General features: G+C 45.7%; 1 protein-coding gene across 1 annotated transcript in view; it reads left to right on the top strand.

Annotated features, from left to right (window-relative positions):
- The window catches only part of TNFAIP8L3 (TNF alpha induced protein 8 like 3), a 66,414-nt gene extending 59,801 nt beyond the window's left edge, over window positions 1-6,613 (top strand). Inside the window, exon 2 of the mRNA XM_015425483.1 lies at window positions 5,151-6,613. Coding sequence (XP_015280969.1) covers window positions 5,151-5,713 — 563 coding nt within the window. The 3' untranslated portion in view covers window positions 5,714-6,613. The remainder of the gene's footprint in view (window positions 1-5,150) is intronic.
- Window positions 6,614-12,714: the final 6,101 nt, after the last annotated feature.

Below are 12,714 nucleotides of genomic sequence, written 5' to 3'. Positions count from 1 at the left end.
GAAGCTGCCCCACCCAGGGATGTTAGGGGGCGGGGATATGGTGCTCTTAAGCACGATACTTAGACATTTCACAAGTGAAACTTTTCCCATGGCCTCATCGGGAAAAGTGTCACTTTCAGCGTCTCAGCTGCTAATGGCATAGGGGCTCTTCCCCCCCAGGGAGAGGGGGAAGTAGGGATGCCAGCCTTCAGGTAGGACCTGAAGCAATAATAGTGTACTCTTTGGTGGTTGCTAGGCAGTTCTTTTCCCTTCTATAATTAAGCAAAAGCTCCCTAAATTCTGTTAGCACAAAGCCAGCAATAAATTAAAGTGAGAGCAAGCCAACAGAAGCTGCAGCAAACCAAACCCCACCCAGGGATGTTAGGGGGCAGGGATATGGTGCTCTTAAACACGATACTTAGAAATTTCACAAGTGAAACTTTTCCCTCATCGGGAAAAGTGTCACTTTCAGTGTCTCAGCTGCTAATGGCGTAGGGGCTCTTCCCCCCCCAAGGAGAGGGGGAAGTAGGGATGCCAGCCTCCAGGGGGGACCTGGCAACTCTACTGGAGAGTGACATCCACAGTTTTGGGATGGAGCAAGGAATGTAACGTGGCCGCTGCAGGAGGTGGAGCCAACCATAAAATGTCAGAGAAGGGAACTTATGCATAGCTGTCATAGTAATTTTTCAGCATTTCAGGCAGAAGCTCTGTAACAGAATGTCATGTAATCTACAGCCAATCAGATCACCAGGGTAGCATTGACAGGTCTTATCTGGCTGCAGGCGGGGTGTGGGTGTGTGTGTCCCCTCTCTGTGTCTTGGAGTTTTTGGCATGCACGCAAAGTGCGTGCACCACAATGATGTCACCCAGAAGTGATGTCTTCGTGCAGGGCACGCTGTGGGTGGTGACGTCATTGCGCCGGGCACATTGGCACGGGGCTCCCCTGCCGGCTAGCTGGGCAGTGGCAGATTAGGTAAGTGGGTAAACCTCTGCCCCCTTTGGAAGAATGGCAACCCTACTCCAGTGGCCAATCAGAAGCCTTGCTGGGCAGAAGCCCCATCTAGCCCCACCCAGGAAAGGTATTAGTGGGGGCTGTGTTGGGGACCCCCATAATAGATGGTTCCAGGGGTCTGGAGAGAACCATCCCATTACCACTCTATGGTCTGTTGAGGACATTCCATAAATAAAACAGAATTGTATACTTCATGACTTATGCAATAGTGTGTGTGGAAAGTTCAGACTGATTTTGTAAGTTTGTGTCAGTGTAAGAAATGATGCTTGAGCTCTGGAGAAAGGTTTTGAGGTCATGCTTTTTTGTTTACTAGTTATTTTACAAGATTTAAGAGATCTCTTTTGGACAAAATTGGGTTTGTTTTTTTTAAGGGAGAGAACTTCCACCCACATCTGATGAAGCAATTAACATGCATAGCTGGAAACCCACCATTTATCAAATAACTGTTTGCTTTTTTCCCCCCTTGAAAATAATTTGCATAATTGTTTAGATTATTTAAAAAATGTACTGAGGAGGAAGCAATAACTGTGCTTTTTTATTAAAAAAATTGCTATTCAAATAGATATTGGACAATTTTAGAAGAGATGATAGATAAGCAGTAAACAGTGAAACTCAAAATTAGCCGCTCCATTTGAATTCTCGAAGCAGAACTCTACAGCTGTGCTAAGGAACCAACATACTGCATACATCTAAACCTTATTAATTAATCTTGGTTGTTGTTGTTTTTTTAACCATCAAGAAATCATGAACACAATTGAATTGCAAAACCGGTGAGGGAGGACAGATAAATCTAAAATGTTTTGATCTCCTTAGTGAATAAATTTTGTTCTAGAGGACAGTCGAAGGGCCAGTTTGTTACTTTAACGGCGGGGTTACTCTGTGCCATTCCACAGACATTATGTACTATCAGGCTGCAACCATAAGAACATAAGAGATGCCAATGTTGGATCAGGCCAAAGGCCCATCCAGTCCAACACTCTGTCACACAGTGGCCAGAAATACCAGTGCCATCAGGAGGTCCACCCGTGGGGCCAGGACATTAGAAGCCCTCCCACTGTTGACCCCCCCCCCCAAGCACCAAGATGACAGAGCATCTCTTGCCCCAGAGCCCCTATCTATACCTTGTGGCTAATAGCCATTGATGGACCTCTGCTCCATATGCTTATCTAATTCCCTCTTGAAGCCGTCCATGCTTGTAGCCGCCCCCACTTCCTGTGGCAGTGAATTCCATGTGTTAATCACTCTTTGGGTGAAGAAGTACTTCCTTTTATCCGTTCCTTTTATCCGCTCAGCAATTTCATGGAGTGCCCACGAGTTCTTGTATTGCGAGAAAGGGAGAAAAGTACCTCTTTCTCTACCTGCTCCATCCCATACATAATCTTATAAACCTCAATCATGTCACCCCTCAGTCGTCGTTTCTCCAAGCTATAGAGCCCCAAGCGCCTTAACCTTTCCTCATAGGGAAAGTGTTCCAACCCTTTTATCATTCGAGTTACCCTTTTCTGCACTTTTCCCAAAGCTATAATATCCTTTTTAAGGTGTCATGGCAACCCCAGCAAGGGGGCTTCCAAGGCAGGTGAGAAGCAGAGGTGCTTTGCTGTGCCATTCTAGTCACACAAAAGGGGGGGGCACAGCAATATAGTGTGCCTCAGTCGTGGGGAAGGAAGAACAGAACTTTCTGCTAGATGATTAACTCTTATGTGGGAAGCGCAAAGCAGCCTTGAGTAGGAGGCGTCATCAGCTGAAAGAGGTCATGTGCAGGGTTCCCTCTAAGCTGAGTTAGTGTGAGCTAGCTCAGTTTCTTAGCCTCCAGCTCACAGACTTTTGTCTTAGCTCAGGAAGGGATGGCTCCAGAGCAAACTAATTTATGCAGTAGCCAAATCGCTCGCTCACAACTTTAATGCGCGTAGTTCACAGAGTAGAATATTTGCTCACAAGACTCCACAGCTTAGAGGGAGCATTGGTCATGTGTTGCTTAGTCTTTCTTGTCTGCAACCACAATGTGCATGGGCACAGCTCCTCGGATCGAAGAAAAGGACTTCCAGTGCCCGCAGCATCTCAAACACTGCAGTCTCTGTCTGGGTTGCCGCAACTGTCCTGCCTTTAAAGGAGTGTACACACATTGCAGAACTGTGCCCAGGCAAAGCGCATAAGGAGTGGGAGGAGTGAGTGGGATTGTCCCCTTTGTGTGTTTGGCACAACTTGTGAAAACGCCTAGACCTTTTCATACATTGCATTGGAGGCGGGTGCAATCCCAGTGCCTCTTACATGTGTTAGCTTTGTTCCACGTAGACCAGGCTTCTGTGGAGGACAGTGACTGAAACAAGGCAGAGTACAGGCAACTGGTCCAGGAGAGGAGAGCAGAGTGTGGTAGAGGAGGCAGGTTTTTTTTTTTTTTAAACTGCATCCAAAAAGAGCTTGACTCAGTCATCCACACTATCACATGTGGGTTTTGCATCGTTTCTATCTGTACACACTGGTAATGGAGAAAGACAAAGCATGCCAGTGAACGGAAGAATTTGAAAGCTGCAGTGAACGACACATTCTGGAATTAAATTTTAGATGTTCTCCTTATTAAAGCAGAGCTGTGGTGGCTCATGTGGTTAAGACGCTGAACTGCAGGCTGTGGAAGGTCAGTAGTTCAGCAGTTCGAGACCCGAGTGTGCCGCATGATGGAGTGAGCTCCCGTCTCTAGTTCCAGCTCCTGCCAACCTAGCAGCTCGAAAGCAAGAAATTGCAAGTAGATAAATAGGTACCACTTTGGTGGGAAGGTAACAGCGTTCCGTGTGCCTTGGTGTTCAGTCATGCCGGCCACATGACCACGGAAACGTCTTTGGACAGTGCTGGCTCTTCAGCTTTGAAATGGAGATGAGCACTGCAACCCTAGAGTCGGATTTGACTGGCTTTCGAGCAAGGGAACCTTTACCTTTATTAAAGCAACATCGAATAAGATGCAGTGCAGGGTAAACTTCGGCAAAAACAAAATAATGTGACGGGAAATCTTCTCATCCTTGCTTTATCAGTGAGTATGAAGACATAGCGCCTCCTAGTGTCCAAAACTTGCTTCTCAGTCACACACTCACAAAATAAAAACACATCATAGCCAAGTTTTACCACGGCCGAGGCCTGGTTCTTCGTAATCACTTCTCACCTCCTACAGAAACTTTTTTATTTTTAATTCCTCCTAACGGCTTTGTGCTGCTCTTTGATTGGGGGGGAGGAGACTAAGGCTGGAAGAGCTGCCACACTTCCCCCTCATCCCTGTCAAGGGTTACTGTAGTAGAACCCTCCCACACATTACACACACATTGCATTTCTGCCCATGCATCAGCTTCTGAGAGACTTGACCGCTTGCCTTCCGCTTCGACAGGAGGCAGTCCGCAAAATGTCAGCACTGTCTGCTAAGTGCCTGCAAAACGTTTGCTGCGAAATACATCTTTCCACACCAGCTGCGTTTTATAAAAACTTACTTCCGCTAGACTCCACTGATGGCCTTTTAAGTTGGTAATCAGCTATTCTAAGCACCTGAATGGCAGGTCACACCTGCTGAGATGAGTGGCAGGAGAGCGGAGAAAGTCGTTTTGAATTTGACCAGAGGACCTTTTTAAAAAAAAAAAAAAAAAGTAGTTCTACTTTTTGGGGTGAGGTTGGTGTTTTTCTAAAAAAAAATTATCACAGACTCTTGTTTTTCTGCTTGGAGTAGCCCAAATATGCAAATACCCTGGTGCTTGACTGCATGTCGATGCTTTTTGCTGCCATTGTGATAGGCCTGTTCACTATTACAGGGAATAAGTCCATTATAGAGGTCCCTAACGTGGTGCCCATTGATACCTTTCCTGATGCCCACCAAGCGTTTTCAGAAAGTGGGCGGAGCCAGGTGTGGCTTTTGCCCATCAAGGATTTGGATTGGCTGTGCAAATTTTTAAAAAACATTGCTTTGGCATCAGCTGCGACTACTGCGCAGGGAACATCATTGTGTGACTGATGGTGTGCTGTGGCAGCCAGTTTGTGACTGCGCCCACCTTTGTCAGAATTCCAAAGGGGCCTGCAGGCTCAAAATGGTTGGGGACCCCTGGTCTATTACATATAATAGGATGTTCATTGCAAATTATTTCGTTAACTCCCCCCTCCCATCTCTCTCTCTCCCCTCCCCTCCTAGGTCCTGAGAGTTTTAGTTCAAAGAGTCTTGCACTGCAAGCCCAGAAGAAGATCTTGAGCAAAATGGCGACCAAGACCATGGCTAACATGCTGATCGATGACACGAGCAGTGAAATCTTCGACGAGCTGTATAAAGTGACGATAGAGCACATGAAAAACAAGAAAGAAGCCCACAAAATCATGAAGGACTTGATCAAAGTCGCCATCAAAATCGGGATTCTCTACCGCAACAATCAGTTCAACCACGAAGAGCAGGAGCTGGTCGAGAAGTTCCGCAAGAAGCTGAACCAAGCGGCCATGACTATCGTCAGCTTCTACGAGGTGGAGTACACGTTTGACAAAACTGTACTTTCGGGACTCCTGCACGAATCCAAGGACCTGGTGCACGAACTGGTGGAACGGCACCTGACAGCCAGGTCTCACGCTCGAATCAACAACGTCTTCAACCATTTTGCAGATGTGGAGTTCCTGACCGCCCTTTATAGCCTTGATGGGGAATGCCGCCCACACCTCAAAAAGATCTGTGATGGAATCAACAAACTACTTGATGAGAAAATCCTTTGAAACTTCACTTTTCGTCTGAAAGACTTAAGAGATGCAAACTGAGAATGTGGGTCAGAAACGCAAGAACAGACTTCCTTTCTGTAATCGCAAAACAGAACATCTCTATTCCAGATCACTCAGCATTCAGTTTGTACATGGAAAACAAGACAGGAAACCAGTCACACAGTGAACTTGTGCCCACAGATAGCTTTTTAGGATGCAGGGCAGTTTGTTATGCAAAATCACGATGTATCATGACCTCTTTACTGCTATGCTGGGGTTAGAGTTTGATGCCTCTTCCCAAACCTTCTGCCCCAGAAGCCTGATATCCATGTCAGGGATGAAAAGAGCCCATGTGTATATCTTGGAGAAGAATGAATCCATACAGTTTTGATGAAGAGAGGGTCCCTGAAGGTCCTCACAATGGCAGATCTCCTGCTGTACACACAATCCAAGATCAGGAATGAACATAATTTTGTTGGCCAGATGCAACACAAGCACAACACGGTGGTTTTTGAAGGCTTTTTTGTTTTCTACGGAGGAATACTAAAGTGCAGGCACCAGGAAGATGGTGCGGCTTTTACTTCCCAACCTTTCCACATTGCCCAAGCTATTCCCCATTACTGGTTTTAGCCTCAGTACTGGAGAGTCCGCCGTTAGAGTAGCTCTCCATGGGTGCTTCTCTACTGCAGCCCCAAATGCACCATGAGATGGGCAGTTTCAATGCGGGCAAACAATTTAAGGGCACCCTTAAATCATAGCGAAGCAGCAGCAACACCAGGATTTTAACTTTCTTATTCCACTGGTTTTCAATACAGTTGCCAGGTCCCTTCGTCACTCCAGCGGGGGGATATGGGGGGCGTTCCGAGGGTGGGCAGGGATGCCCCAAGTCCTGCCCCCAAGAGCGGCCACCTGCCCAGCAGTGTTCCCTCTAAGCTGAGTTGGTGCTAGCTCACCGTTTTTTAGCCTCCGGCTCACACATTTTTGTCTTCGCTCAGGAAGGGATGGCCCCAGAGCAAACTATTTTATGCTGTAGCCAAATCGCTTACTTACAACTTTATTTCCAGTAGCTCACAAGGTAGAATTTTTGCTCACAAGACTCCACATTGCTGCCGGCCACTCTCTCTCCCCCTTCCTGCTCAATGTAAAGGACTTCAGCTGATTTGTGGGGACCACCATTGGCAAGTGGGGCGGGGGGCACGGGAAACCCACACTGCAGCCCCCACCTCACTCACAAAAAGGGTCTTTTTGCGAGCCAAGTGTGTGGCCCGCAACCTCCCCTCTCCTAGATTTAAAGGGCTTTCCAGCTGATCGGTGGGCCACATGGTCCCCACTGATCAGCTGAAGTCCTTTAAATCAGGCAAGAGAGGTGGGGGTGGTCGCTCTTGGTGGTGGAACTTCCCCCACCAGCCAGCTGCCTGGGGGCAGGATGGAGCCCCCAAAAGCGGGGGAACTCCCACCCGGACCTGGGGGCTGGCAACCCTGTTTTTCAAAGATGTGGATTAGTGTCAGGCTAGCTAGTGGTGGGGAACCTGTGTTTGAATTCCCAAGCACTTTTGGATGTGGTTAGTGTCAGGCGAGTGGTGGGGAACCTGTGTTTGAATTCCCCATTCAGATCACTGCTTGACCTGGAGCCAGTCATATACACGTAGTCAGCCTCACCTACCTCACGAGGTTGGGTTGAAGATTAGAGTGGAGGCTGCAGAGATCCACACACTCCACCCTATGCTCCTCAAAGAAAAGGCATGATAAAAATGCACCTGAAGCCCTTTAAACTAATAGATCTTTCCCACATAAACTCAGTTTTCCTTCCTTCCTTCCACAGTTAATCTAGCCTGGGGTCACATAGGTTCATATAGATTCAGGTGGGTATCTGTGTTGGGTTTGAAGCAGCAGAACAGTTTGAGTCCAGCGGCACCTTTAAGACCAACATAGTTCTATTCAGAGTATGAGCTTTTGAATGCACACACACTTCTTCAGGTACAGTGAAATGGATCCGAAGAAGTGTACATGCACACGGACGTCCGTACCTTGAATAAAACTTCGTTGATCTTAAAGGTGCCACTGGACTCAAACTTTGTTCTCAAGGTTCACACCAGCATTCTAGGATCATATCAGACACTTCGGTGTGAGCCTTAACCATTTAAGGGGTATTTATTGAAGATAATAATGCATCTTTGGTAGCACAGGAGCTGGAGTGACCACTGCAGTCAACAGAGAAGCAGCATGGGTAATTCCTAGATTAAGCCCACATTCTACATCTGTCTCAAGTAAATTCTGAGGATTAGCAGAATTCATAATGTAGTCAGTCCCCTGCTAGTAAGCACTGATGTGCAGGTTTTTGACTTGTTAACAGTCACTTGCTTTGGGTGTCCCTCAGTTTTCCAATTTGCTAATTTTGCCACTTTTGCTGCTGGGTGGAGTCCCCAGCTAATGCATTACAGGTTAGAGCAACTGTCTGCTAAAATGGGGAGATGCAAAGCATTACATATAATTAAATCTGGCCTATTCAGGTACAGTGACTTTTAATAAGCCAGCTTTCCACAGGGGGCAAAGCAGAAAGGAAGGGTGTTCCGGATAGAAAGCACAAGGGGAGGTTCTGCTTTATTCTTGCACACATTGCTATTCAGATTTTAATTATTTTAGGAAACAGCCAAATGTCTTGTCACTTTTATTTATAAGACTTCGGTAGCCTTAAAAATGAGGAGCAAGTATTACACATTGCTCGTATTGGTATATGCTGTACATTCATTGTTTACTTTTATATTAGCACATAAACACGGCAAAGCATTCTGGTCCAAAATATTGGTAGTATCAGTCAGCTATAAAATGTGTGTTGTATTATAAATTATACATTAAATGATTTGTGATTCAACAGCTTTCTGTCCCCTGGCACTTCTTTTGATGTCTCACCCCATCAAATTCCTTTAAAAGTATGTCATTATAAGAAGATGGCATGCACAAACAGTAATGACAAACAGTACGCTTTAAAAAGGCCATTACTAAGATGGGGACTCCAGGTTGTACCGTAAGGTAGTTGAAGATGGGAGACAGATAAAAGGTAGGTTGGTGAATGGCTGAGGAGAATGAGGCAGGGGAAAGGGTGAGGATGTGGGGGTTGGCAAGAGGAGGGAAGAAATAGAGCAGGGAGTGGGATACAGGGAAAAGTGAAGTGTCCCCTACAGTTTTGGGGGGTTCCATACTATTCAGTTGGACCTGGCCCAGTGGCCTGCACTACACAACCAGGCCATAGTTTTTCTAGGTTGAGACTGCTGGAGGGGGGAGCTGAAGACAGAGGTGCAGATAAATGTAGGTTCACTGTTGGGTGGGAAGGAAAGAAGAAAGCAGGAAAAGGGGAGGGGCTATGGGGTTTTCAAGAAAGAGGAATAGTGGGGTAGGGGGAAATGAGATGCCTCCTGCAAGTCTGTGTGGGTTTCCCACTTGTTATGGTATAATTCTCATTTAGTGTTATACGGCCATCTATCAATGGACTTTATAGCTATAAGCCCACATTTCTTGCTGAGATTCAAGGCGGATTGCAAAACATGAAACACGATTGGACAGCATAAAACACTGAATAGGAAATGCAAGTAGGACTAGGATTACAAAACTGGGTCACAGTGCAAACAAGTAAGAAGAAACCTATCTAAAGGCATGACATACCACAACTCAAACAAACCCTCAGGGACAGCAGGATGGCAAAGAGAGGCATTGCCATGGGAGGAAATCAGCAGAGACTGCTGTCCCCTCCTCTCTGACAGTGCTGTTCCATAGAGGAACTGTGTGGATACGTGTCACTAGATTTTTAAAAACAATGCCACAAATAATTTATAGCTGAATAACAGACTTTTAAGCAGCAGAATATTTTATTACACTGCACTTTTTATAAAGTTACAGAGTAAGGAAAAAACCAGTTTCTGTAGACAATTTAAAAAATAAAAGCGCGTGTACCACAGGTACAAATAAGCAACCCCATTTATGTTCTACAAACATAAGTTTAGTGATTGTTCTCCCGAAATTCCTTAGAAGATAAATAGTTAAAACATCAGAATTAAAAACTTTCAAACCAACTGTAAAAAAAGGAACTCCGCTCACGTCAAGTGTGCAAAAGGCATAGCTACGGTGGGATATCGTTGCGAAACATCACATGGTTGTAATGGTAGAAAACTGCATAGCCCAGAAACAGAAGCTTTGCTAGCTGATGCAATCCATTACGTTTTGCTCAAGTCTAGCCTTGAAATCTGATGCACGCTGCCAGCAGTCAGTGGAAAGAACGTTCCCGAGGTTCCCTCTACATCAGCAATGTACGAATGTAAACATTAAATACACATTCCATACAGTAATATCTCTTATTTCAATACCATTACATTTCAGTGCATTTCAGACAAGCCCTCAATTTGGATAACGCTGGAATCGTGGCAGAGTGGTTTGCTCACTTCTGTGGGTGGCCACGCCGCACTCCTGATGCTTGTACCCCTTTACGTCCTCCGGGGTATATAAAAAACTGCTTTGCTTTCTGACACAGGAGTGAATGGAAAGACCTGTCCGCATACCCAGCGTTTGATGGGACCGTGTTGTGCTGCTCTGCACGAAGCGCACACACGGGGGGAGGTCGTGGCTCAGTGGAAGAGCATCTGCCTGGCCTGCAGAAGGTCCAGGGCTCAATCCCCAGCAGCTCTGGTCAAAGGATCTGACAGTAAGCGATGCAAAAGCCTCTACCTGAGACTCTGGACAGCCGCTGCCAGTCTGAGTAGACTATACTGACTTTGATGGACCCATGGTCTGATTCAGTATAAGGCAGCTTGATGTGTCCATGCACAAGCCCTCAACAGCAGCTCCTCCAGCCACGCAGGCTCCCCCCACCATCGGCTCAGGTTCTATACAATACATGATGCATTACAAAAGACCTATAAACACAGGTGGGGATGAGAGAGCTCTTTTGATAACTGCTCTTTCCAGAACAGCTCTAAGAGAACTGTGACTGACCCAAGGTCACTCCAGCAACTGCATGTGGAGGAGTGGGTAATCAAACCCAGTTCTCCCAGATTAGAGTTACTCTACAACAACTACACCAAACTGGCTACTGGACTCAAATCTAACTGCATGAAGATGTAAGGCATAAGAACATAAGATAAGTCAATGGCCCATCCAGTCCAACACTCTGTGTCATACAGTGACCAAAACCAAGGTGTCATCAGGAGGTCCACCAGCGGGGCCAGAACATAAGAGAAGCCATGATGGGCCAGGCGAATGGACCATCCAGTTCAACTCTCTGTGTCACAAAGTGGCCAAAAACCAGGTATCATCAGGAGGTCCACCAGCAGGGCCAGAACTCCTGAAGCCCTCCCACTGTTGCTCCCCAAGCACCAAGAATAGAGAGCATCACTGCCCCAGACATAGTGTTCCATCTATACCTTGTGGCTGATAGCCACTCATGGACCTCTGCTCCATATATTTATCCAATCCCCTCTTGAAGCTGTCTATGCCTGTAGCTGCCACACCACTTCTTCAGGCAGTGAATTCCATGTGTTCATTTCTCTTTGGGTCAAGAAGGACTTCCTTTTATCTGTTTTAAGCCTACTGCTCATTAATTTCATTGAGTCCCCACAAGCTCTTTTATTGTGTGAAAGGGGGGAAAGTACTTCTTTTTCTACTTTCTCTATCCCATGCATAATTTTGTAAATATCATGCCACCCCTCAATTGTCCTTTCTCCAAGCTAAAGGTCCCTAACCTCTTTAACTTTCATAGGAAAGGTGTTACATCCCCTTAATCATTTTAGTTGTCCTTTTCTGTATTTTTTCCAATGCTATAATAATCTTTTTTGAGGTACAACAGCCAGAACTGTACACAGTATTCCAGATGCCACACCATAGATTTCTACAGGGGCACTATGATACTGGCTGGTTTGTTTTCAATCCCCTTTCTAATAATCCCCAGCATAGCATTTCCCTTTTTTTACTGCAGTTACACACTGAGATGACATCTGCAGTGAGTTATCTACCACGACTCCAAGATCTCTTTCCTGGTCAGTTACCGCCAGTTCGGACCCCATCGACATATATTTATAATTAGGATTTTTGGCTCCAATGTGCATTACTTTACACTCGCCCCTTCTGAACCTCATGTGCCATGTTGACGCCCACTTGCTCAGCCTCGAACGCCTTACAGTCCTCCCTGGTTCTCACTGCCCTGAACAACTTAGTGTCATCTGCAAACTTAGCCACTTCCCTGCTTACTCCTAACTCCAAATCATTAATTAACAAGTTAAAAAGCATCGGGCCTAGTCCTGAGCCCTGCAGTACCCCGCTGCTTTCCACCTTCCACTGTGAAAACTGCCCGTTTATACTCACTCTCTGTTTCCTGTAAATTAATCAGTTTTTAATCCAGAAGAGGACTTGTCCTCTTATCCCATGATTGCTGAGTTTACTTAGGAGCCTTTGATGAGGAATTTTATCAAAAGCTTTCTGGAAATCTATGTAAACAACATCTACTCTCTCACCCTTGACCACATGTTTGTTCACCCCCTCAAAGAACTCTAAAAGGTTAATGATACAAGATCTTCCCTTTCAGAATCCATGCTGACTTTTCCTCAGTAGCTTTTGTTCATCAATGTACCCATTAATTCTACCTTTAATAATGGATTCCACCAACTTACCCAGTATCGACATTAGACTGACAGGTTTGTAATTTCCTAGTCATCATCACCCTAGACTTTGCTACATCAGACCCAAGGATCCTGTATGCTCCTATGAATATTCCTTTTAAAAAGACAGAATCCCCCAAATACTACAGTTTTAGCAGTCTGGATATTGTGCCAAGCAGAGATACACACTGGGTGCCAGAAGGGAACAATCACAAAGACATCTAGTGACAACAAGACAGAACATCAAGAACTGCATAGAAACAACTATTTGATTTTTGAACGTATTTGTGAAAGTGATGCTTTTCAAGCACTGTGTGTAAAAACCACCATGCAACACTCAAGCATCAGAAAGCAGGTTTCAACCCACAACTGTTTGCT

The sequence above is a fragment of the Gekko japonicus genome, unplaced genomic scaffold (assembly GCF_001447785.1).
Source record: "Gekko japonicus isolate JY-2015 unplaced genomic scaffold, Gekko_japonicus_V1.1 scaffold462, whole genome shotgun sequence".
NCBI classification, from domain to species: domain Eukaryota; kingdom Metazoa; phylum Chordata; class Lepidosauria; order Squamata; family Gekkonidae; genus Gekko; species Gekko japonicus.
Note: the sequence above shows the minus strand (reverse complement) of the source record. Positions and strands in the feature narration are given on the sequence as shown.